General features: G+C 40.1%; 1 protein-coding gene across 12 annotated transcripts in view; it reads right to left on the reverse strand.

Annotated features, from left to right (window-relative positions):
- The window catches only part of tenm4 (teneurin transmembrane protein 4), a 144,182-nt gene that overhangs the window by 49,708 nt on the left and 66,964 nt on the right, over positions 1–27,510 (reverse strand). For 6 of the 12 annotated variants that reach the window (XM_082503101.1, XM_082503107.1, XM_082503100.1 and 3 more), the window contains 10 exons: positions 27,284–27,358; positions 26,946–27,044; positions 25,805–26,040; positions 20,306–20,470; positions 16,887–17,101; positions 15,572–15,782; positions 12,150–12,251; positions 11,293–11,487; positions 9,585–9,785; positions 6,060–6,245 (listed from right to left, as the gene is read on the reverse strand). In XM_082503101.1, coding sequence (XP_082359227.1) covers positions 6,060–6,245; positions 9,585–9,785; positions 11,293–11,487; positions 12,150–12,251; positions 15,572–15,782; positions 16,887–17,101; positions 20,306–20,470; positions 25,805–26,040; positions 26,946–27,044; positions 27,284–27,358 — 1,685 coding nt within the window. The remainder of the gene's footprint in view (positions 1–6,059; positions 6,246–9,584; positions 9,786–11,292; positions 11,488–12,149; positions 12,252–15,571; positions 15,783–16,886; positions 17,102–20,305; positions 20,471–25,804; positions 26,041–26,945; positions 27,045–27,283; positions 27,359–27,510) is intronic. The other 6 variants (XM_082503102.1, XM_082503109.1, XM_082503108.1 and 3 more) reach the window with 3 other exon arrangements.

A 27,510-nucleotide genomic window follows, 5' to 3' on the forward strand; every position in this document is an offset into this window, starting at 1 on the left:
TTTGCAAGAACTACTGTTCCGGGGGAAGCGACCCCAAGGGAGTGAAAAGCTGGCTGGAGCATAACGACAGGTACAATATTCCAATGTTTTTCTTTGGTTATATCTTTACAAGGGCATAGATTAGAGGATGATCTTGCCCATTCTTCGACATTTATCTGATACCTTGTGATCTGTATCCTCTCACAGAGGCATAGGGTAAATTCACAGGATATCAAAAACACATCTTAACAGCGATTTGTGTTGCAGGAAGGCTGCCTTGATAGAAAGAATATTAAACTGACCCATTTTATCGACTAAAGACAGTGGGGCAGCATTCTCTACTGTATGCTTTTACATCACACAGAAAGAATGGGAGCAAAAGAGGGAGATACTGAGAAAAGAAGAGACAGGTGTAGTGATTGGTGGACATATGAATGGGAGAAAGATCAGTAGTGAGACAGAAACAAGTATACGCATTTAGGAGGATGACTGTTGTAGATCTCTCGGTTAGCTACAGAGTAAAGGTGACACTATGACATGAGTCATAGCATAAACAATTCAAAGAACAGCCCACACTGCTTTTACTTATGCACATTTATCCCATATAAATGTTTTTAATGGCATAGGCAACACTTCCCCTTTTGCTTTAATGCTGCTTTTTAGAATTTAAATAAATCAAGATGTGATTCAAGTGCACAAGGGTTTTAACAACGACAAAAGCATTGCATTCACTGTTTAGGAATTGCAGTCATTTTTATATAGTCCCCCATTATCAGCCCTACAATAATACAAACAGAGAAAAATCCAACATTCATTTTACCCCCAATGAGCAAGCACCTTGGCAACAGCGGGAAGGAAAAACTCCCTTTTAACAGGAAGAAACCTCCGGCAGAACCAGGCTCAGGGAGGGGCGGCCATCTGCCGAGACCAGGTGGGGTGAGAGAAGGAAGACCGGATAAAAAATGTATACAGGTGGTCCCATTGAGACCCGATGTCTCATTTAGAAGAGAGCAGGTCTGGTTTTCCTAGCAATTTGATGCAGTCATTGAAAAAAGTAATGTAATTTTAAAAATAAGCACTGTTTTAAATACTTTGTGAAAATCACGACAGGCAATGACTTTGTGAATTCTACACCACATAGTTGTAATCAAATGCAGTGCTTGCTTCCTTTAGATGCTCTGCCAGGCCTTTACTGCAGCCACCTTCAGTGGCTGCTTGTTTGTGGGTCTCTGCCTTTATTTTTGTTTTCAGTAACTGAAAAGCATGCTCTACTGGGCTGACATCAGATGACTGACTTGGGCACTGAAGAATATCCCATTTCCTGGCTTTGAGAAACTCTTGAGTTGCTTGTGCAGTTTACTTTGGGTCATTATCCATTTGCACTGTGATAAGTCGTCCGATCATTTCTGTCGCATTTGGCTGAATCTGAGCAGAGATACAGCCCCGTACACTTCGAATTATTCCAGCTTTTCTTTCAGTAGTTTGATCAATAAACACTAGTGGCCAGTTACACTGGACGCCATACACAGCCATGCCATAACATTGTCTAAACCATGTTGGACAGTGTGGTTTTCTTCAGATCAACAGCAGTTCTTTTGACTACTGTATACTTTTCAACTTCCCATCATTCTGGGACAAATTGTACCAAATTATTATTTTGCGCATTACTAAAGTTTTAGGGCTCAAGTTAATTTCTTACTATTATATTATTATTCTTTTTTAAGAATGCAATGGCTTTTTCCTTCACTTGCATCAACATTTCTTTGTACCTAATCTTGAGAATTCCAGCGAGAAGCTACCGAATACATGTTCAAAATGTTAATCAACTCCAAATTTTTTATTTGTTGAATCTGTCGTAAAATAATGATATGAGCAGCTCACCTGGTTGTGAAACTGCATGTTAATCAATTTTCCAATTACTCTGGAGGCTCGGAAAATGTAGGACTATGTATACAAATGGCTATAATTTATAAAAGGTCAGTGTAATACTACTGTTAAACCTCTTGGATTAAAGCTAAAATTCTGCACTACAATCACGTCTTATTGTAACCATGAAAAAAGAACCCCAAAACAGAACTATATTTCCAATAGTAAAACATAATATAAAATAGTAATCAGGAACACATTTCACCAGATAACCCAAATCCTTATTTGATTATTTAAACCTGTTAAATAACTAGTTTGGTTCAGGTAAATAAGTTTGGTTCAGGCTTTTTCAATTGGAGCTGTTTGTCCACACTACAGAGCAGTCCATGGGCCGTGGACATTTGATGAACTGTGAACAGCTGCTTAGGAGAGCGGCCAATAACTACTGTATAAGGCATGTTGACAAATGTTTTCTCAGCAATTATAAGTAAAACAAAATCTCATCTAGAACTCCAATAAAAACAAGATTGTGCACTGAAGCCTTGTGTCCAGGCACTTTCGGTCATTTCTTGTGTTATTACTGAACAAATGGACAAAACAACTGCGGTTAAACCAGTAGAGACAGATGATTAGAAAGCTCACAATGTTTATTAGAGGGATAAATAAAAATACACTTTCAATTGGCACCACTTCAACTTAATTGGCATGCCTTTCAGAGAGGAGTCCCTGCTGAGCTCTACCCAATCCTTCCTGAAACAGCTCCAAACGTGAGCTTGCAAGTGTTCGAAGACCTCCTCTGGCAGACCATCCTATGCCAGGTGGTCCATTACCAAGGACGCAGTGAGAGCAAGAAGGGTAGCTGGAGGCAGGAAGGCAGGGCTGCAGCAAAGCCTGTACCCCCTGCTTACCCAGCACCAACCAGACCATGAACTCTTTTAATTAGAGAGGATGCGGCCTCAGCACCTATCAGGCCCCTCTCACAGCTGCATGCTCATTCATAATGCATGGCACAGGTTATAAAGGCCCTTTCCCAACATCCCCCAATTGAGAAAGAAAGGATACAAGCACACCAATTACTCAACACATAAAGAAAGCCCCATAAATTCACTAACCAGGTGCGAAAGTGCTAAGTGGAGATTACTGTGTGACAATATGGTAAAATAAAAGTTGATGGGAGATGTGGGATCTTAAGAATGAGTTGAACAAGAAGTGCATAGTGTTTGCATATGTCAATGTAGGGGAAAAGCATGGTGTGTGCATATGATTTGTTAATGCTGGCTGGATTTACAATGGGAGGAGGCCAAAATAGAAGGAAGGAGGAATGCCATACCTTTCACTACCTTATCCAGATAGTGAGCTTGGGAGATAAAAGACAGGACATATAAGGGAGGTCTGAACAGTGCCACTTCCATGACAGGACAGCAAGGCAATGTGTTAGTTTACAGTACAAAAGGTAATTAAAAAAGACGAAAAATGCTGACGTGAAGCATTACATGCACGCACTACAAGCAACACAACAAATACGAACCAACACAGAGGAGAGAGATGGAAATGGAAAAAAGGCAGGGAAAGTTGTGGAACACAGAGAAAGAGAATGAAAGTGAGAAAGAGTCAGAGGAAGCGAGCAAAAGGATAAAAAAGTGAAATCTGTCACTATTTAGTAACTGCTGAGATCGGCAGAACGTCTCAGGGGAGTGTTTAAAAGGCAACATGATTGATGCGCACGTTACTTCCCTTAAATCTCTTAAGCGATATTGCACAGGAGGTCAGGATGTTCAACAAACGGTGCTTTTAATCTTCAAACACCTCTATATATGATAAGGTCGCCAGAGGCTTTGCCAGCGCACGGGCCAAATCGGATCTCCTGTGCTCCACAGCTTGAGACTCGAGGCCAACGCGGAGCTCTCGATAATGAAAATTGATTCAAATCGAGATCTTTAGCTTCTAAATGGACGACATGGAAGAATATTCTTGTTCAGTGGGGATCTCAATATGGCACTTATAAAAGCCCCATCAATAATGTAAAGCCAGTGTATAAAACATTCACAAACTGAGTCGAGGCTCATGCAGCCCTGGTTCAAAATATGCATGAGACTGCTGTGAGAAAAAAAGATCTTTGTCCATTTGGCACCTTGCTCAGTAACAGCTGTCAGCAAACAGTGACAGAGCTTTAGTTTAATTCTATTCCTATATTAGTAACACAAAGCTGACTGCTGCGGACCTTATTTTAACACATACTCCGTTTGGTAGTTCCGTTTAGATGAATGTGTCATACTGTATACCACTGAGACATTTGTTTCTGCAACAGCACTGAAGTAAACATGGAGTAAATATAAAAAGTGCTAGAATACTAGCGCATAGTACTTTCTTTTCCTGAAAACTATAACTGACAGCACATACTTGCACAAATTAAGTTTTTGTCAATGTAAAATTAGGTTTGAATAATTAAACAATTAAACTTTACATTTCCCCCAACAGAAGTTAAGTCACAGAATTTTCTTTAAGTTAAACAAGTGAAAATAAAGTGTGCTACTGGACAGAGGTGCGCTTTCTGCAGTACACCCACCTCTACCCGAGATATTTTACCTTAATAAACAAAAAGCAGTTGCAACAGGTTTATATTACAGCATATACAATTGTATTTAATATGTATAGATTTAGATTTAAATTACTTACTTTATTTTTCAGAAAGTTTATTACTAGATAACAGGGCATCAACCCTTTTCTGTTTTTTACCCATCTCCATAATTTTCATGTTAACGGCTTAGATATTTTCACTACTCATACTGAGACTCTTACTTAGTCTGCTGGCTTCAGTCTAGCTAGTGTCACGTTTATTGCTACAAAGTTTTGGTGAATTTTGCGTCTTCCACAATAATCAGAAAAAAAAACTTGCTTATGGCCACAGACACACACTAATGACATGTTAGCGTGTCTGTCGGGCTGTGTTATCCATGCATGAAGTGGATCCACTTGTAATCAGACTTATATGAGACTAACTGGCTGGTCACCGGTCCAGGCTGCCAGCCAATTGCAGTCTGTGGTCAATTGATTGGTACATCTTTTATATAGCTCTATAAATCCATTCAAATAGCTTATCCAATATTATCAAGAGAAGAGAAGAGAAGAGATGCATCCATACATGAACACAGAATGCCAAAGTTGCAGTCTTGCAAAGCAGACATCACATAGCATATCCTGTGGATTTTCTCCAATGTTTAATAGAGGTTTGACAGCGTTGACACAAAATATCAGAAATATCAGAAAGCTAACTGCATTAAAACACTTCTCTTAATGACCTCAAGTTAAACTGAAACTGTCAAACCTCAGAAATCCAACAGCAGAACTAAATTATCTTCATGCCATCCTGTCAAACAAGGGCATGTGAAACAAAGAGGACAGGTCACAAACAGAGGTCAACTACTGCTTAGTTATGATAACAACTTGGGGGCACTTTGATGTTTGCATATTACTGCAGTCACCATTTCCCGGTGACAGAAAAATGCTCACAAAATGCTCACAGCGGGAGTGCCACCTCCATCAAAGCAAACATGCTGAAAGCACATTTTCAATCTAAAGTGTTGTGTAGACCATGCTGCTCTTTTTAATTATAAACTGTTTTCTTTTTTCACCCCCAAAAATACAAAAACTATACCAAAATGATCAATCCATGAACTATTCCTAGCATAGAACCACTGCAAAATACACAGCATATAATGACTCTAGTAGGCTGAACTTTCTACTGGCTTATGTGAGCCAAGGTTTTCAGGAAAGCTCTTGACATTCAGTCAAGGTTTTGAAAACCTTACTTTGCAAGTGTTTGGAGGGGAACAATCGCTAGCATAAACACAGCGAAAAGCAGTGGTTGACCTACTCACAATGACTCACATGTAAGCATTTGAAATTAATAGTAAATGGAAAGGGAGCAAAGAAAAAGATGAGGAAAAGGATGAGTAAAATGAAAGGACACCTTAGCACATTCCCACATTAAAATGCATGAAGGCAAGCTTCAGATCCTTGAGTAAACCTGTTCATGCTTTACTGAGTTGCACAAATTCAATTAAGCATGCTTTTCCCACTCTTCTCCACCTAGACCCTTCCCTTCACATAGGCAGGCAGAATGTCAGTCTTTGCCTTTGTTGGCCTCCCAAACCCCTCCCAAACACAGAGACACCACCCGCCCCAACCAAACCCAAAACCTATTCCCATCTTACCAATAGTGCAGTGTTCTCCGTTCCAACCCGGACTGCATTCGCATTTGCCGTCCTTACAAGTGCCATGTTCGTTGCAGCGTGGGTGACACGCCCTCTGGTCACACCCAGTGCCCATCCAGCCATCGTCACAGCGGCAGGTGCCCGAAACACAAATGCCATGACCACCACAGTCCGATGCACAAATCTCTGTGGGAGACAGAGAAATAGAAAGGGACAAAAAAAAGAGAGCGGGGGGAAGACAGAAAGAAAGAAAAGGAGGGGGGGAGGTGGAAGTGGGATGGAAAAGGGAAGACAAGGCGGTGATGGGACAAGGCGACAAGGGTGAAAAAAAGACAAATCCAGAATTTATTGTCAAGGAAAGGCAGCCACGCTCCACTACCTTGTCTGATGGCAGCTGAAAAGAAATTCCTGCACCTCATAAGGGGCAATCCTTTTTGACAATACAAATCTAATAAGTCCATTACCAAGAAAAGACAAGGATTGTGGCAGCCTTAGCAGACTTATTCTTTTCCTCTCCTCTTCTCCTCTTTTGTAAATTTAGCTTTTTGTGCTACAAAAGGCGTGAAGAGGAAAAAATGCTCAGCTGAAACTTTTTGTAGAAATGGCAACAATGTCACTTCTGCCATTTTGATTAAACTGTAAACGTTATGTCCCTTCTTGTACACGAAGCGGTCAAAGCTTTGCAACATGTTCTACTGTGGTCTACAGGAAGGAGGCAAGATTCCACAAAATGATTTGAAGCAGAGGATATGAATACACTGGTTTTTGGTGGGGGGGGTTTTCTTCTTCATTTTCTCTAAGTGCTGCACACGAGAGGAAGAAGTACACTGACGCAATGAAGGAGACTGAAAGACAGTGCTGCTGTAAAGCCTGGCTGATGCTATTGTGTGGCAGCTGAAAGACCTCCCTGACTGGGTGTGATAGAGCCTGGGACATTACCCTCATCACATGAACTCGAGGGAGAGTATGACAAGCTGAAAGCTGAAAGAAATTAAACGCTGACAGATTACTTATGAATCTCATTGAAATGTTAACCTCTTTATTAACTACTTTGTAATAAAAGGGGCTTAGCAGTATGGGCAACGATGAACAATAGCCATGTATTCCTGGCTTATTAGCCAAGCCAATTCAAATTTGACCACAGGGGACCAAACTGGAGGTAAAATCTTGTAATAAGTCAATTACCGCCTTTACAGTGCCTATTTTGCCATTGTTACAAATTAAATCAGAGTGGTATTTTCAGCCACAAACCATAACATGGCATTACCAGCTTAAAAAGCTTTTATCAGAATCACTCTCTTCTGCTAATTACAGCTCAGCACAAAGTATGCAAATGCTGATTTTCCATCTGACTTTTGATTTCTAGGTAAAGTGTGCTGGCAGTATTAGTGCCTGACAGGCTGCTTATGCACACCAACATACAAACAAACGGAAATCACATGCAAACACGGAATAGTTAGAGCTTATAAATCATTTTATGAATAAAATATTTTCTGTCAAACTACACCTTCTACGTCCTCTGAAAAATATTACAGTTAAGAAGGAAGTAGTAATGAGCATAGTGAACATTAGTAAACAACAGTGATTGAGCTCAAGAACACAATATTTTTTTTAAAAAATCAAGAAAAATGCGGGGGAAAAAACCCCCACACACAATCCCCCCCTCTCCCATAAACTCAACCAGTTACTACAACACACAGTGGTCAGAGAAAACAGACTCAAACTGACTGTGAGACAACTGTTCACTTGGAACAAAGTAGAAACCTTTAACATGATAAAGATCCAATTACAGCCTGCAGGCAAACCCTCATTATCTGTGGCCAGAGGAGCCCTCAGTGAGAAATACCCCCATTCCCATGATGGCAGTTACCATTTGCACTAAAGGACAGAGTAAACAAACTTTCCTCTGGGTGGAGGAATAGCAAAAATGGCATAAAAACACACATATTAAAGGACATAAAACCTCAGGCATTGTTTTATGGCTACTAACAGCATTATACCAGCCGTGCTCACCTAGGCTGTACTGTCCCAAAGCAACACGAGAAAACGAGTTTCTGACTTAAAAGAATAGTGCAAGAGGCGATAAAGAATCTTGAAAAATGTATCGAAAGCTTTCCATCTTTTTCTTTGCCATGTCTGAAAGGTTATCGGTGCCAACTATACTACCCTACCACCAAGCTTAGTGTCGTATTAGACCACAGAAAACTCTACAATGAGCAGGATAAAGGAGAATAAAAAGCCAGCTCATCATCATTTGCAGAGCTTTTTTTCTCTGTGAGGCAAACTCAGACTAACTGCCCATTTCCCCTTAAAATCCTCAGGATTACCTAATAGGTCATTGTGTCTGCCAAGAATATAAAAGGATTCATGAAGCAAAGCGACTGGTGTATTAAAATAGTCTTTTCAAAAATATTTTCTGAGGATCCAAATTGTGTGCAAATGAAAATACTGAAAATTGTTCTGGTCCCTGTATAAACAAATTTGAGCTGGAGCTCTCTGAAACTTCCATCTGCTACAAATACAGTCAACAAATATAAACACATTTATATGTCGAGTGAATTTTTAAATTCTTCATGTTTAGACAAAAAAAAATTTTTTTCCTCTAATGTGAATTTGGTTAGACTTCTCAGAGTGCAAATCTGATGTTACCTATGTTTCGCGGCACTTTAAGAATCTACTTGTAACCTATATTGTAAAAAACACAAAACCTTTTTTTCGTGCTTACATCCTGTAGAAGGTATATTCTAGCTATGAAACTGTATCATATGCTGTTTCTACACTTTGAATAACAATTCCCCATGGACGAGATGAACGCAATAGGAACAACGCTTCAGAGCAGGAAAAAAGTCAGCTGTGAACCAATGCACTGATGTAAAGAAATCCAGAACCCAAAAAAGAGCGAAAACTTGCATTAGATCATGGCTCTGACAACATCTCTGTTATCTGTCTTTCTTTTTTCTACAACTACAACCATTTGTAAGAGAATTACATTTAGAACCAAATCAAAAGAATCTGATAGCCATCGAAGGACCTCCTACTGATCACTGATGAGAATAATTATGGCTTTTATGTGAGCCATTTTCTTTAAAGAAAGTAACAAATATTTACCTCTGAAAGGATAAAAGCAATTACCAAAGGTACACTAAAAGAGATGTCAAGGTATTTTGTTGTTGTGATCCATTAAACCTGAAAATTATTATACATATCACCTATAATTATATTAGCTACTAAACGCGTGCTACCTTATTCACTCACAGTGCTGACCAGATGCCAAGATATAAGTAATAAACTACTTCAGTATTTACATTTTGTTTTTTCTCTATGTCTTTGAAAAGCTACATTAATAATTGTGTATGTCCTGCTCATATTCCACACTAAGAAACATTTAACTGAACTGAACTGAAGGCAACATTTTCTGTGGATGCACTGCTTTTTTTTTTTTACTTGCTAATCAGAGTTAAATCAGCACTGGCCTGTGAGAAGGGCTTTCGCCAATATTTACTCTGTTTTGAGTGAAGTACTCACCTGTAGCACAGTCATGGCCTGTCCAGTTGGGATCACAGCTGCAGGTTCCTGTGTCTGCCAGGAAAGCTCCGTGTCCAGAGCACTGGTCCATGCAGGAGGCCCTAGGGCTCTCACATCCTGGCCCTCCCCACCCGACAAAGCAGTGACACTCTCCCTGGACGCAAACCCCTCGGCCTGAGCATGTTGGATCCAGGCAGTCCACTAAAAAGGTTCCAAAGAGAGAGTGTTAGACACACTAGTCACCTGCTGTTTCTCTCTTTCAGAGGCAACCTGGCATCTCTATTTGAGCCAAAGTACAATGGCAACTGGAATAGGCTGCAGTTCAGCTGCAGATGCACTCAGCTTAGCTCGTGTCCAATGGGGGTAAATTATTCAAGGAGGTCCATCTTTTTTTCAAAAATCAGTGACAAGATTTACAGAGAAGCTAATTAAATGGCTGTTTTCACAGTATGTCTCATGGCACAAAACTACAGGTACTGCCCACGCTTGTGCTGGCACCCTCCCATTATCTCACAGCAAAAAATCCTCTCAGAGAGTGAAGGCTGTTTAATAAGAGCATGTTTCTCACAAATCAAAGCCACCATAATGCATAATTCAAAGCTGAATAAACCAAAACCATTAACAGAATCTACAGGAATGGTAAGGAAAGCCTGGGGCAACAGCCAGACCTCTAGGCAAAACTAGATAGTCAACTCTAGTTTCTAGACAGTTTGAAGAGTTTGCATTTGCTTCCCATGCAGTGGCTTTTGTACACTGTCTCAGTGCACACAGTACAAGTTCAATTAGTCAACAAATATCAAATTAATGCCTTCCCTTGACGTGCTAAATGAGTGTTCACTTTGAAAGGAACAAGAGTTGTGGGAGAGTATGATCAGAATATTAATGTTTTTTTTCTACCAAACAATATTTACATGGTACACACAGATGGCAAACGGGCACCAAGCACGAGCAATATCTAGTCACTGTGAGCTGTAGGCCACGGCATGGCAGCTCCCCTTTACCATGACATAAATGGCTATAAAGGCTGTTATAGTAAGACAAACAGGATCTCTTGCCTCTTAGCAGATGGTTTGGGCACAAGGCACAAAGATCAGAGGCTAACTGACAAGAAACTCTCTCCTGGCAATTAATCATTGTGGCTGAAGGTCATATGGAAGAAAGGTAAAAATGTTAAAGGGCTCTCGTCCACATTCCCCTCCACTCCTTATGGCTAACGCTCCACCTAAAATAGAATGGGGGCCTATGGATGTCAGAAACCCCCATTTATCAAACTCCCAGGGTCCATTTTTCATCTTGAAATGAGAGCCTTCAAGAGCTGACAAACACAATGGCTCCTTCAATCTTATCTGGTCAAGCCTTATCCAGCAAAGGATGAATCTGAAGTTCCCAGAAGATTAACATCAGACTTTTTTTCAGAATTTTAGACAATAAATGGACTGTTTCCATTAACATAATGCCTTATAGCCATGATTTATACAGGAAAAGTCACCTAGGATGCGGCTTATGAACTGTTATGGCTATAATGCTCTTCATAGAGGATGTCCTGTCTTTACTACTCAACAGACTGTAAGCCATACCAACTTAATAGCCATTCCCATTATGAGTAAAATGTCAAGCACTAACAGGCTAAGATGGCGGTTACAGCAGCCACATTATGTAGGATTTTATTAGTTTAGGATACATAACCATGACATATTAAAACAATCACCTTCTTCACAGTTTTCCCCCTTGTAGCCAGGGTTGCAGATACAGGTCCCGACTATACAGATCCCGTGGTTGCTGCAAGTGATGTCAATGCACTGGTTGGTGGGAACGTCACACTCCGAGCCCTTCCAGCCGCTGTGACACATGCAGCGACCTTTTAGGTATTGACCATTCCCACTGCACAGCACTGGACAGGCAGCTTTGAAAAGAGCAGACAGCATACATCCATCTGAATGGACTTCTTCATGCACAAAGAATAGTGAGTGTTTGTTAAAGCCTCGCTCTGACAATGACCAAAATGTTAAAGGGTGTCCTGTCTGGTAAATATTATTTAGCACAAACTACTGTACCTTGGCATCTAGAGCAGATGTGCCATATATTCTAACAAAAGCAGCCAACAAATATCTAACGTCTTAACAATGGCTGGTAAAAAACATAAGAACAAAAATTAGCTGAATTAAAGTGTCAGGCATGGTGCTGATCAACACATGGATAACAGATGGCAGTTCAGTATGTGTAAAGAGGTAACAAAAACAACCTACCATCATTCTAACACGCTGCCTGAATTTGTTTTTATGTGGAGAAAAACTAATAGAGCCTTTCTTTAATAATTGAAAGAATGAGTGAATACTAGCCCTATAATCTAAAGCTTTTTATAGAGTTCTTTCATATGCAACCCAATACTCCAGTATGAGTACTGAACCATTTCGAGTATTACTGCCTAATTAAATAAAACAGGTCTTAAGTACAACTAAAGCAATTGTGGAGTAAAATTGTTTTGTTCGAGCCATGCAGAGAATATAAATTGGAAAATGCATCTGAATGATTAACAGAGGTAACATGAGTGAGATAGTGACTCACCTCGCCCACAGTCAGGTCCTTTGAATCCTAAAAAGCAGTGACATGTTCCAGCAATACAGTCACCGTTCCCAAAGCAGTTACTGGGACAGTCATCAATAGAGTCTGCAAGAGAGCAATCAAAAGATTGAGTAATGTGGTTTGAAAAACAATTTTCCTCCCACTCATTTTCTTTGGGTTGATTATTATCCCTTTGCTAATGACAGTCATAAGCATGGAGGATCCAATCCTGTCAACATTTCTTTTTCAATGCAAAACATTTTGAGTGTTACTAATGTTTCACAACAAATATGAGCTTTCACTAAAAGGGTACAAGTTCTAATTATTCAGGCTTCTACGAAAAGTTACAAAGGAATTAAAGTCTCTTAAGTACCACATGTACTAGCTGCCTAATTAACTCTTTTATGGCACAGTGTCTGCAACTCTGGAACCCGCATTTATCTGCTGTGACTGGTAAATCTGACGGCATCGTGAGTTATTCTGTGATCTCAGTTTTACACTGTAAGTTTTTCTTATAAATTACACTGTCATTTACGATTTTCATGCAGTGCTTGGACGTGGCCATTGCAATTAACTGTATGGCTTTAAACTGAGGCACTTTGATGCAAACAATCAGCAAAGCACGCACACTCTTTCCAAGCTTTCCTCTAGCAATCCCTCTAACAAAATCAAATTAATTGGCAAAACAGTTATTTGTGCTACAGAACCATGTCCCGGCACTTGCTTTTATTAGAAATAAGACTGACCACTGATCTCTGCAGACAGCAGCAGGAATCTGAAGCACAATGCTCACTGAATTAAGCCTGAAATGGTGCTGAAAAATATTCAATCTTGTCCATTGCCTTCAGGCAGCAGAAACTCTGAGGCAAAACTTACAGAACAAAGAATCTCTTGTGCTCCACAAATGGCTAGAAATGTGAGCCATGGATTCAGCTTCCCTTTACTCTGGAGAGTCAATCATCACTGAGGATGCAATGCAAGACCGAGGAAAAAAAAAAGACAAAGAGAGGAGGGAGAAAGAGATACAGGCAGACCAGAGATACAGCAAAAAGGAGGAGGAGGAGGCAGCGAGCAGAGAAATGCTGCGGATATCTAATGTGCTGCAGGCTTGCCTTTGCCATTTTGTGTTAGTGAAGGGATGCAGGAGAAACTATCCTCTGGCATGGTTGAGGCAATCAGCACTTTGGTGGGGTTTTGATGGCTTCCAACAAGAACATCTAACTATAGCAGCAGGCTTGGACTTTTTGCTCAAAGCTACAGAGACCAGCAGTGTAGGTAGGGCAGTGATTGAAGGTTAGGGAAAAGGAATAGATGTCTACAAGCCAGCTATTAACAATTCTCACCCAGATTTATAATTACATTCCAGATTTGCACTTTATACAATAGATTCAAATAGGTTACCATTATTTTTCATAAAGAAAGGCTCTGAGATATTCAAACGCAATACCCTGACATTAGAATACCAGCATCAATAACAGAGGTTATTGTATCTATATCAGAGATATTTGATAGGTGAGCAACATTGTAACATTGCAACATACACATTTAATTAAGTAATCATGAACTGGAGTGCTCCTGTTCTGAATGCTGCAGTTTAGTAGACTGCACATTGCCCATGTCTATTGGCTGATTCCTCTGAGAGCATGGAAAGGAGGCCCTGAATATCTCTTAGCCACACACTCAACATAGGCCAGCGCATAAATCATGGATTCAAGCAGAGCTTCATTGAAATTCATTACCCTTCATATCAGGGGAGCTAACTATTGTGTGGGTCTCCAGTCGGTGAGGACAGAGTAGTGCGCAGTAGGCAAGTTTAATCAGCGACTTGCCATGCTCTCTAAGGTTGCTCAATACCTTTGGATGATGGGTGGTTGTGTACAGAAAGAACTTCTGCTGGAGAGTTAAACGGGACATAGAGTAAGACACTGGTGCTGGGTTTTTGCTTCCCTTTGCTTTGCCGTGCCTAGGCTGAAGCATTTCTGGCACCAGGCAGCAGGGACAAATGGCTTCATGCTCCAGAGGGTTGTGATACAAAACATTCAGTGGGACACATTTCACATTGCCATGGAGTCACAGCCAAGTAATGAGGAGCAACCCAGATTAAAGACACGGACGCTCCATCCCCCCAGATGTATTATGGCATGGCTATGTGCACCAAGAAAACCCTTCATTTGCTGCACATAGAGAGTACACTGATGGCAAGGAAAAAGATCTATATATAAATTTTCTCTACGAGCATTGTCAGAAACACAGAAATAATTTAATTTTTAGTGTCTTTTAAACAATGCTGCTGGTGTTTCTGAGTGTGTCTGTTCGATATTGTTCACATATATTTCTATACCTGGGCTGTTCTACTTGAAGGTCAACTCCATTTCTCCACGGCTCAATACAAGTGAGGCAGTTGGTAAGATTCAGTTTCTGCTGAAGGGCACTTAACCGGTGACCCATTTTAAAAAGGGCCCCTCTGCCTCCCTCTGAGCTCCTGTGAGCAGATCAGCTCCAATACGACTCAATCGAGACAGAGTTCTCGCCCCACCCCAGACTACCTTACCTAGTTATGTTTTCTCTTATGTAAACCACAGGAGGCCTTCATGCACACCCAGTCAAGAAGAAATAAGCACGAGTAAACATACTGCCCTGACTCCCCCTTTTTGTGTCATATCATATATTAAGTATTGAATTACAGCTGTTGTTGGCACAGCGGGAGGGCATAGTGCATATCTTGCCTGTCTCCACTTGGTGTTGAGGACAGCTTCTCATCGATCTGCTGCCTGGCACAGCCCCTGTCACAGATGGACTCTGGCCCAGGAGCTTTTAATTAAAGAGCATGTGAGAACAGCTCCCAGCTGCCATCCCCGTGAAAGTCGACACCTTAGGCCCTCTCACACCTTGCTTGATACAGCAGTGCTAATCAAAGGCGCTTTAGGGAGAACAAAGAGGAGTGTACAAAATGAAGTCACCTCCACAAAGAAGGACGTATGTCTGAAACACAGCCGCGTGCCACACAGTTAGAGGAGGGAAACATCTTTCCTACAATGATATATGGAAAGTAGATGGAAATTGGAGCAAATCGTGATCAAAACTGGCACTAGCAGGAGGGTACAATCATACTTTGAATTGTATGCAAATGGTTCTGAGAAGCTGGACCCCTGATTCGCTTGGAAGACACTCAGGGTAATGAGGATATTATGATCTCTCAATGCCCTACTCAGGGGCATGGTGGGATAGCACTGATGTCCTGATTTTGTAATATTCAGCTTCACCTTGATTAACCTGCACTTTCCTCGGCTCTTAAACTCTCAGTGTTTCTGACTCATGGCCTACAAGTCTGTGCTGTTTGCGGTAAAGTCGCTCCTGGTTGGTATTATAGGGATTACGGTTTGCTATTACAGGTTTTAGCAGCAGGTCATGCCCAGGGCACCCACCTATGGCAGTGGTGAGGAAGGAGACAGTTTCAGTTTCTTTTCCATCGTTGTAGATGGCCAAATGCCAGATGCCTGTGTCCATATACTGGATAAAGCCTGTGTCATGTGTAGTGATGGGTACTAGGCTTCGCTGCATAGCCACAGGCCCCTCCAGACCATGGATGTCTTGAGCCAGGAGCCGCCGCCCATCCAAAAGCTCCACGAAGTCAAACTGCAGACAGAAACACAGAAAGTGAGAAAGACTGATGGATGGACCGCAGACACACCATTAGAGTGACACATGAGACTTGAGTGCTTTCAGCCCTCTTTATAGTGGAGCATCATTTGGTCTGCATGAATAACTCATCATTCTAGAGGAGCTTGAGTTAAGTCTTGGCACATCGTGGCTGGATGGGCTGAGATAATTTCAGAGTCCGCATATCTTATAAAAGCCTTGTTTGAAACTATTACAGTGGAAAAAAGGGAAGCTGGAGGAATTAAAGTTAGTGTTTACCAAATAACATCTGCACCGATTTGCTTCACATCAGCTTTGAGTCAATGAATACCAATGAGACGGCATTTCATTTTCATTTACATAAGGAAGGGAATCTTGACTCATCTGCCATTCTATGTGTAATCAGCCACATTACGAAAACTCCGCTCTAGATGATTTTCTTTGAAGCATAAATAGAGGAAACAGGCAACTCTGTTGGCTGACTGAAAAATCAATATCACTGGACATTAGCGGAAACAAAATTCATGCTATAAACAATTTTGCTGAACTGCACTTGCATTTACAGAAGTAATCTCAACTGTGCGAAGCAAGTGGCAAGGTATGATTAATAACATGACATGTCTCATTCTCGGCTATATACAGACGGAAAATCTGCCCAATATTTTTGTGCGACTCTCAGATGGTATTGAACCTGAAGAAGTTTTCCATAAATCCTTTCTGCAACAAGAAAGCGATTTTTAATAGAATAGAGAAAACTCGGAATTGGTTTGCATTCATGACACGTTCCTACATGGCTAGATAGATTCTTTTAAACAATATCCCAATTTATATTTTGTGGCAGAAGAAGAATGGGAAAAGAAGAAGAATCCTTGTACAATGCAGGCATGATTGGAAATTTTTTCATAAAACATCACATTTACAATACACCATTGTCTTTTGCAAACAAAACACAACATTGAGTAACGCGATTTGGCATCGCAAACATTCAAACATGCTAAGTGCATCGACCATTTAGATTCTGCACTCACCTGTCATACTATTAATAAGTGCAGTAGAATACATTTACTGTAACAGCATCAGTGACATGTAAATATTGCCTACCTGTGTGTGTGATGGAGGAAGACCTCTCCTTCCATAGATCCCCACTAAGGCATCTTTACTTAGGGACACATTAAACTTTAGGTACATGGGATGATCAATGAAGACCTGGGATCTCCAGAAGATACCAGGAGGAATCTGCTGTGCGACCTTACGCCCCACGTCAATCTCTCCCATATCTATATAGCTGTCATCTGGGAACAAGCTGTCCAATTTGCCTGCATTGCACACAAAGTAAATCGGTCAAAGAGATCACACCATTAATCCACCATGTGGATGGCAGAGGGACTCAGTCTGCTGGAGCATGATAGTCTGACCATATCACAGATATTCAATCACGCCGCTGACAGCCAGTGAAAAAATATAATGAATGAACCCTCCGACCACTGCCAGCAATTTCAGTCACAATTCCACTAGAGGGGAGAGCACAAAAGAAAGAAAATATAGTCTTCAAACAAAAATCCAGTTACTTTTTGAAGTGTCCTGTTTTGAGTCTTCTGATATGGCAAATAGAAAAAATATTTTTGTTAAAAAGAAATGATGATCATGATCACGATAAAATACATTTCAACATGAGATAGCATTATTCATTTCAGTACAAAAAATTGTATCATGAACGGAGATAGTGTTTTTTGGTTTGGTGCTATCACCATGTTTCAAAAAATTGGGGACAAGTGCAACAAAACAAAAGTTGTGAAGTATAAAAACTCAATGCAAAGGACGAACTATTAAGAAAATAAAACAGGGGATTTCATGATCAGTTGTTCAATCGATTATTGAACAATTAGTAGAATCCAGCGAATACTATATATATACACATCATCAAATAATCAAACCATTATCAAATGTACTTGATATATATGTATTTGCGCTAAAGAGGAGGAGAAATATCTGGCTTATCATTAATGCTCAAACTCAACCGAAAAAGCCAGCATCCATGATGATATGGAGGTGGATTAGTGCACAGATGAAACTTCAGCTAAGGCTCTATAAACGCTGAACAACAAATGCAGGTTTTGAAGCAACAAATGCTTCCATCCAGACAATGACCTTTTCATGAAAGGTCTGGCTTATTTCACTTTATTAAAAAGTTTGGGTGCTAAAATATAAAGACATTGTGAATTTTTAAGTAACTAAAAATCACTTATTAATGGAAAAAAAATGTGTATTTCTTTGAAACTATAGTAAATGCTGTGCAATTAAAAGACAAGGTAATGCCAGAAAGTTGCAAATATGTCCCTTTGCCCTGTGTTTTTGTTTTTATTATCAATCAGCCGCAATATTTGGTATTTTTCACTATGTCCTATTTTCTATTAAGCACTGAATTTCAGTGATAAGTAAGTTATTGCATTCTGTCTTTATACTTTAATTAAACTCAATTTAATATTGAGTTGCCAAACTGTTGTTGGATTTGGTCATATATATATATATATGACCAAATCCAACAACAGTTGCCTCAAGGTGCTTTATAAACCCTACATCAGGGGTGCCCAATCCAGTCCTCGAGAGCTATGCATCCCTACTCCAACACAGCTGAATCAAATGGTTTGATTACCTCTTCAGCATGCCATCAAGTTTGGCAAAGGCCTGATAACAAGCCATTCATTTGATTCAGGTGCAAGGATGCATCTAAAAGCTGCAAGACGGTAGCTCTCGAGGACTGGGATTGGGCACCCCTGCCTTACATGTTACACATAATCCCACCTTTACATTGTAACATTGTATTACATAAAAGAAAGTACATATGTTTGCAGGGGTATGGGACTGAAAATACTTGATAAAACAGAAATGCATCAGTACTTTGATAGTAAAAAGGAAAAGTAATAAAGTGAAAATTGTAATTATAGAAAAGAGGGATTTCTAATGCTACTACCCACTCAGGTATTAGCGCATCTACTGCTAAAAATTGTCCATATGCTCCATAATACAACTTATTGGACTCTGCGGAAAGGGCAACATCTGTTTGCACATGTAGATGAGCTAATTTCAGCTGTGGAGTCGCCTAAAACAGGCATCCATACAAACTACCCCTAGGACACTTAGGGTTACACATGGCACACCAGATGGAAGTCTTCGCAAAAGTCAATCAGTGGCAGTTGGTTTTATCAGAGTATACAGGACACACTCTCCGTCTCCCAGATTTGGGTTTTACATAATGCTGCAGCACACAGGCACATTCTCCACATGTTGGCGTGTGTGCGTATTTATGCAGCACATTAATGGTTGTACTCATCAGGCTGTTTAAATAAATCATAACCCGGGACAAGTGATAATGGGCCTCATGGTTAAATAAATGCTATTTTCTTCTGCAAGATAAGCTACAGCATAGTGCTCTGATGGAAACACGAGAACCAGAAAGAGAGAACGATATCAAATTTCGACATTGTACAAATCACCTTGATAAAACATTAGATAGCCCAGCATTGTTTCCAGCGATAGCAGAGCAAACTTTAACTTATTTAGAAAACTATAGTTATTGATTTCCTATCAGCAATTGGTGCTGTGCAGAGTCTGAGCTTTGTTATAGTCATGATGGCAAGCTAAACACACTTCTGCTGCCCAGTAAATGAAAAAGACAACTCCTGGATTCATTTATATGGTAATAGCTCTATCTTCTACCTATTGTGGTATGCCAGTGGCAAATCACATGGTTAAATCTGGGCGCATTTGTTCAGGAATGGAACAGAGCAAACTTTTTTGAGTTGAGCAGTTGGTACCGTTGGGTGAGCACATGCTTTCTTTGGCTGCCAGGAAAGGCAGCCCGAGCTAGGAGATGAAAGGCTCACATCCGTTCTGAAGGGGACAGAGTGGCTAATCCCCCTCCAGCCCCTGGATACTCAGTCCCTTAAGCTGCTCCATTTTCTCCCTCCAGGAACAAATAACACTTTCCCACTTACAACAACTTTCACAGGATTACAATGCAGATCTCTCCATGCCATGGAGACAAGTGAACAAAATGTGAAACTGGATGACAAAATAATAATAAACTCACAAGAGCTCTGAAATGTCATCTTTAAAACTTTGAGATCTGAAAAACTTTCACAATTGAATGTGCAAGAATTCATCATCAAAACAAGAACAGCTACATTTAAGATTATTTACTTATAGCGAGTACCATTCAGAAAAAACATATGTCTTTTTAAATAAAATAAGTTATTCTGTCCTGTGTTATGCCGTCCAAAGACATGCAACTTGTGGGGATAGGTTAATTGGATAATCCAAATTGCCACTAGGTGTGAATGGTTGTCTGTCCCTATGTGTTAGCCCTGCGACAGACTGGCGACCTGTCCAGGGTGTACCCTGCCTCTCGCCCTATGACAGCTGGGATAGGCTCCAGCGCCCCCCGCGACCCTGAAAAGGATAAGCGGAAGCGAATGGATGGATGGATGGATGGAAGTTATTCTGATAAAAACTGTACTTACTGTCATCTTTTCCTTTGCGGTCATGTATTTCCAAGCCTGTGCTGCCAAGTGGTGGCAAGCTCAGGTCTGTAGGAAAGGTTAGGCCACTTATATTGTCCTCTGACAGCTGATACATCTGTCTCTGCATGGGTTGCAGGTGCCAGTTTAATCCAAAAAGGTGCATGGCTGAAATGTGAAATATAAGACAATTTCAGAATTTATTCATGCTAAGAACCATTTTAAAGTTGGATTATAGCTAAGCTGAAAACGTATAACCTTAATGTTCTCACAGAACTATTATTATTTGCTTCTTTTTCATTTTGCTTAATATAATGAAGGTGTCAGCTGCAAGGTGGGAAGAGGAAGTACATAGAATAAGGAACAATAGCTGGTTTAATGGTTAACAGGCTTTTTCGCAAAATGCTGAGTAGTAAAATCACAAGATGAATGCTATCTTGACCCCATGGGACAACATCTGTCTCACCACACCAACACTGGAGTACCATTTTTTCCAAGCACATTACCGTTACAGTCCCCTGCAAAACTAGGGGACGGTTAGGACAAAGAAAAAACAAATCAGCAGGGAGACACCAGGGGTGTTTCAATGTGAACAGACTGAATGAAGCACACGGATATTTTACAAGGTCGACAAAAGAAATGTCCTTTGGAACAATGGCACTAAAGCGCAGGACAGACGGAGGAGGGGCCGACCATGACAGATTACCAATAAAAGAATGGACAAGGCAAGCTTAGCAAGGCAAAAGCCAATATTGAAGTAAACAGTCAGCAGAAAAGGCCAAGAAACTCGATATAGCTGTTTTATTGTTTAGCTGGTTCTCTTAAGCTCCTCAAGGATATTATAATGCAATTAAATTATGAGGAGAGAAATTAACTGACAATTTTACAGCACAACGCTGTTTTCTTCATTTCTGTTTCCCCGTTATAAGCGCACAGAGTCATGTCCATAAGCATTTCAGGATTATTCATACAAAACAGATAATAATAACATTAATAGCTCACAAAACAAAAGTCAAACTGATTTCTTGTAATCTTTTTGCTGGGGAGAAATTTGATAGTCATTTTATAAGATTACGGCAAGAACTAAGAATAACAATGACTGTGACAGAAATTTGTTTGTCAATTTACTGCATTTACTCGAAAAAGAATCAAAATGAGAATAACGAGACTAATGTTTGTACTGGTCTGGATTTCGCTTACAACTAACTTTATGTACCCATTTTCTTAACTGCCTGAGTAGATTAGTGTTACCAGGGGGATGGAGCCCATCCCATCTGGCATAGGTCAAGAGATGTTGGTACTCCCTGGACAGGTGACCAGTCCGTCACAGCGAGACAGACAAACATGTCTTTGGACTGTGGGAGGAAACCCACGCTAGCACAGAGACTGGAGTTTGCACCAAGAATCAACCTGCTATCAGATAAAAGTGGTTACCACTGGTTACCATAATAATAATAATAATAATAATAATAATAATAACAACAATAATAATAATGAAGCGGGAGAATACATTATTTGAAAAGGGTCCTCTACAACTATACAGTTCCAGCATTAGCTCGTTAGGCCACGGTCAGAAACCCTCCAAAAACAAAGGACTAGAAGATGATTGTGTCTTCATCAGAGTAAAAACAAAAGGGTTTTAGACACAAATCCCCCAGTTTGCATCATTAAGCAACTGGCATTATATTAAGTCTAGAACTGCATGCGCATGATGTATTTAAGAGTCCTTAATAATTTATTCGGCACACTTGTTAAGCAGTACCAAATGCTCACTAAAATATTTGCATGGATTTGTGAATAAAGACAACAAGCAATGGAGTGGTTATCAGGGAAACCACAATGCAAACATTCCCTAACATGATAAAAGTTCATCTTCAATACCAGCATCTGTTCTGTGCATGCCCAGTGCTTGTGGAAGTGACTGTGTCCGTGGAAGGCAACCATAGAAGAGACAGATGGCTTTATTTGCCATTTTGTAAGTTCCAGAATGACATTCCTTTGATTTGTAGCTCAACACTGACTGGCAAAATGGAAAGAGTCAGTGTACGTTGCTGAACAATCACAAAGTCACCAGGCACAATGTCGTTCCAAGTGTCCTAGTAATCACGTCTTTGTGAGCCCCGTTCTTCATCCCATCTGTCCCTGAGGCCCCTAATGGAAAATGGTTAAAGAGCCTCCCTCTCCCATCCTTAAAGATTTACTTCAGCGCCTTCGTGGTATCTATGATATGCAGAGCACTGGACCTGAGCCAGTGGAGAGGCCTCCTAATTTGGTTTTGCTTGCCTTTCAAACTTTGCAAACACTGTGCAATGATAGTAATATGGCTGCTGCAACTGCCTGCAAACTAAAGACAGGTATTAGGAATAACAAGGTACTTCTAACATGACAGCCGCTGGCACTGACACGCTGTGTCTACATTCCAATGATGCCGCTGACCTGTCACGAGTATTGTGCTTTATAGGACTGTCCATTTTGTCCTGAGCACATGTTGTGCCTTCCTTTCACTTATCAGGAAGTTGAGTCACGCCATGTGCCAATTAGGAGGCAGAGGTACTGTAGTAGAAGACTTCTCAGCCAATCTGAGGAAGTCAAACCGTATTGCTATCTGTGATTTGCCACAGAAATTTCAGTGTTGCTTAGTTCAGTGCAGAAAAAAATATTAATGCCAGCTGGGATGGAAAAAAGACATCACATCAAAGCATCCATCCAATCTGAGTGCCTGATGGAACAAAGAAATTACCAAAAAGCTAAGACCTTGAGCTAAAACCTGCAAAAATTCATATTGATGCTTTTTTCTGATGTTCTGTATAAATCATGTTTAAGTGGTAAAATGAATACTTCCAATTGTTGCTCTTTGAATTTAAACACAATCTGTCTGTTTCTCTATACCTGTGTTCTAACTAATGTTTGTTAATATACCAAAAAAGCACATATTATGTAGTTGTAAATGCAATGACTAATTGATACTGCATAGGACAAAGAAAAAAAACAATAGTATATTCAAATATTACTGTAGCACAGGTGTTTATCATTACACATAAATATAGGACTTTGAATCTATATTGTGTATTCTAGGATTAAATCAAAAAGGGGTTTCAACGAAGGGAAAAAACGTTTTTTGGCTGTGGAAAATAATTCACTATAAAAGTAATTGATTGCTAAGATATTGGGAGGTATTGAAAGACATACAAACAGGTATGACCGGGGCTACAGAGCCTTTTACCGGGTTGGATGACCTTAAAGTCTAACAATAGATGGGGACCAGCCTAATTGTGCTTAGTTAGATACCCAGGGTGAATGGAAGGGAACACAAGAGGATACTGATGACCTTAAAATGAGAAATATATAAAAATGTGCTAATGAGAAAGCAACCACTGAGACAATATGGTGGCACCTTAAACTCCCAACCTTTTTGCACTTCAAAATGTTCCAATTTACACAGCTGTGAAAAAATAAAACTGTGCTACATGTCAAAACATCTGTCACAAGGCATAACTGGGTTCATTAGACATCTCACCCAGAGTTCCCAATTACAGACCTCAATAATTAATTGCACTTGGAATTAAATGTATTTTCTCATCAAGCTTTTAATTAAATATGACCCACGTTCTTGATTTGAAATTCTGATCTTAGGGTGAGGCTTGGTCTCCAACATGTTTACTTGTGGTGCATTGAGAGATGGCCTGAGCTTTGCAGGCTATAATTACAGAGTCTGATTAAGCACCATCAGACTGATGGGGATCTTTGGCTTTTGGCCAGGTCACAAGCAGAAGACACAAATTGTATCTCTACTTTAACATCCAAATTACACCGGTGATGCCAAAAGAAAACCAAACTAAAATTGGTCATATTAAATTGCCTACCAATTTAAAACAAGTAGATGTAGATAATATGAGCAGCAAACAGTTTGCGTGTGTTTTTTTTTAACACCAGCACAGTTCAGTTTAAATGGTTCTGGTAACAAAAATAATAATCACATTTTAGTTTGTGTGTTCTTAAAGAGAAGAATTAATGATAGCTTTTGTGGTTGTTACTTCCTAATGTGTATCTACAACAAATAACCTTCATAAAATGTATCTCCCTTGTGACACCCAGCAGAACTATCAAGATTTCTTTCATCAACTTCATGCAAATGAACAGCGTTCTCGCCATCCTTCACAATGAATTATTCCTTTTTCTATTTAAGACTTAAATTCAACAGTGTAGCCATCTGTATATTAAGCAGAAATTCACAGTAAACCAGATGTACATAATATGGTAAAAATAAATTAAACGGAAATGTGTATCAACTCCTTTTTTTATTTGTGGGTTACAGTGATCTTTCATTACTTAATTACAAAAGCTGTTGCTTGTTTTTCATTCCAATCAGCAGACTGTTGGAAATATCTGCTAATCAAGGCAATGACAATATTTAAATTCACAATTCAAACAAACCTTTTTGTGAAATTTTAAATGACTTCTCACTGTAATACAGAACCTCTGACACTTTGTTTCAAACATGATCTTTTCTCCTTGTTCATGAACCCCAAACATAGCCTAGTTTATAGTAATAACTCAGTCAACCTGTAGCTTACTTAATTTAGACTGAACTCCAAATATGTTGTTAGTGACCTTGAATGTACCAACAGGGCTGCCACTGGCATTTAATTTATCCACAGTTTTACGAATCCTTCTACTATCCAAGAACAAAGACATTAGCTTCATACGTTATAGTTAGCTAAGTTCTAAAAACATTTGCTCTCCTCTAGAAATTCTCCATATGTCAAGATGTGGCAAATTAAATTGTTGGGAATGATTGTTTTAAACATCAGGAAGTTGCTTTGTGACAGTCTGAAGCTGAAGCGAGATCGCTTGATTGATATGGAGATTGCTTACAGGAACCCCCCACATATACTTTAATATTTTATCCTTTCATTTCTGTCTTTTTGTGATTATTTGCAACCAAAATGCTGTGTAAACACTTCTAGTGTATATAGATCACAGAAATGAAAACAGTATGACCGGATATGAATATCAATGCCTTAGGGGAGGACAGCAGTCAAAATGAGCAGAAATGATTTAATAGCAAAACTTATCTGATAGTCCTTACCCAGCTGGGACCTGAGAATGCTGTTTAGGGAATCTTAAATGAAATAAGATGAATATTCTAAATGTGCAGCCCTCTCTCGTGTGATGGCTGATGTCTTATTAATTTATTTCACATCCTGGCTATTCGCAAGAGCAAGACACTGGATTGCCTGTCTGCAGATTCAGTCAGTCCAATCTATGAATGATAATGTTTCTTTAGACAAATTGTGTGGGCAAAGAGTCAATCTGTGAGTCCCTATATAACCATGCTTATATAAGGTGCAGAGGACAGATTCATCACTATTGAAATGGATGACAGAAGGAAATGATAAAGTATGTATTCATCCTATGTCTGCATTCAAGTGAGGGGCGGGGTTTGGAAGTGACTGACAGAGGTATACGTCTTGGTGTATGAGAGTGTCAGAGGTGACTCACCGATGAAGTAGGCTAACAGGAACAGCAGTGTTACTGAGATGAGGATGGCACTGAGAGCAGCACATTTCCAGTTGCAGTGCTTATAGGGTTTCTTCAGGCTGAAGGCAGGTCGAGAGAAGGTGTTTCGAGGCAAAGGTCGTGGAGGAGGCGAGTAAACTGTGCTGGAGGTCAAAGGGTATCCTGGTGAAGTTGTGCAATACATTGGTGATGTTCCACCTGGTTTGAATAGGAAGTGCCTGGGAAAATACATTTGCTTGTTAGTTCTAACAGAAACACTAGGTGCTCATGACCATAACGTTGCAGGTTACTGTCTATCCAGGTACGGCCCTTTCCAGTGGTAAGTAATACCAAGCACATTCAGTAGTGTTACCATAGTCATGCTAGATTAGTGAGAAAACTAAGGCATTTCGGGTTGAAACAGCTGAAACTGTGAATCTATATTAAATCTCTTTCAGAGGACGAGTGACCACAGCTGGCTCTTGTTTATATATTCCATCCGTTGCGAGAGGAGTAATTCCCCGTAACCATGTGTCAAGGCTACGTAGAGGAGAGATACATTATATAAGGTTTCAGCATGGAGTTGAGCAGATTTATTCGCCCTTGAAGAACATGGCTGGCTATCTCAGAAAACGTGTACAGCTACATGTCCAAGTGCCGGATGATCAGCCCATCAGAGAGCCAGTGGCAGCGGCACTGTTGTCAAGGCCATTTTACTGACAAGCATACAAGAAGCTCTCGAGCAACAGTGACATGAGCGTGATTGAATGTCATATTACAATGTATGATGTGGAAAGTCACCGAGACTATATTTTATTTATACATATCAGGACAGATCTCTCACATGTCCTATTCAAGCAACAGGAGACAGCATGGGCAACTGTGTTCCACACAGCAGTCGTGTTTACCATTATTCAAAAGCAATACAATCCAACAATGTTACTCGATGCAAATTGTTAGTTGTATTAAAACAGGGAAGGGACAAATACAGCAAGGATTGTAACACTGCAGGAGATGTACACAGATGATTGACAGTGTTTCAAAACAGAGGATGCTCGATGGAAAATAGTGCAGGCATCTATTGTTTTCATGGCAAAGCAGATCCTGACAGTAGTCTGAGCCAGATAGCAAACATGCAACATACCCGTCGTTGTACGAGGCATCGTGGCGTGCTGATGCCAGAATGTCCATCTCAATGAGGTTGTCCTGTAAAGTCTCTAGGAATGTCTGCTTTGCTATGTTTCTACACACAGGTGGAAAGATGGATATGAAGCTAGTGTGAGACATGCGTGCAAGAAATACAGAAAGGCCAATACAACTTGTGATCACCAAGCAACATCAACAACTGACAAATGGAGCTCAAGATGGACAGTATGGGACAAAAAAACAAAACAACCAAGGCCCTTATGGAACTACTTCTACAAAGGTGTGACACAAATAACATCTACCTGTCTTATGCCCCTCATTTGGACACTGCCATACCTTGTTTTGTACGAGCCCTGCCCTTCTCTGCAAGCGTCTTGCTCTTCTCTGATAAACATTAGAGTATTCTGGCTCCTTTAAGGTTGTGATTGGAAGAAAACAATGCATCACTTACAAATAAGAACCTTAAAGTCTATTACACACAAATACTACTCTAAGTCTAATGAAAATCATCACTGAGGTTTCATAGCCTTTATACTGATTAGTATCCTTAACTGCTACTTTTT

The sequence above is a fragment of the Aulonocara stuartgranti genome (genome assembly GCF_965226115.1).
Source record: "Aulonocara stuartgranti genome assembly, chromosome: 14".
Lineage (NCBI taxonomy): Eukaryota > Metazoa > Chordata > Actinopteri > Cichliformes > Cichlidae > Aulonocara > Aulonocara stuartgranti.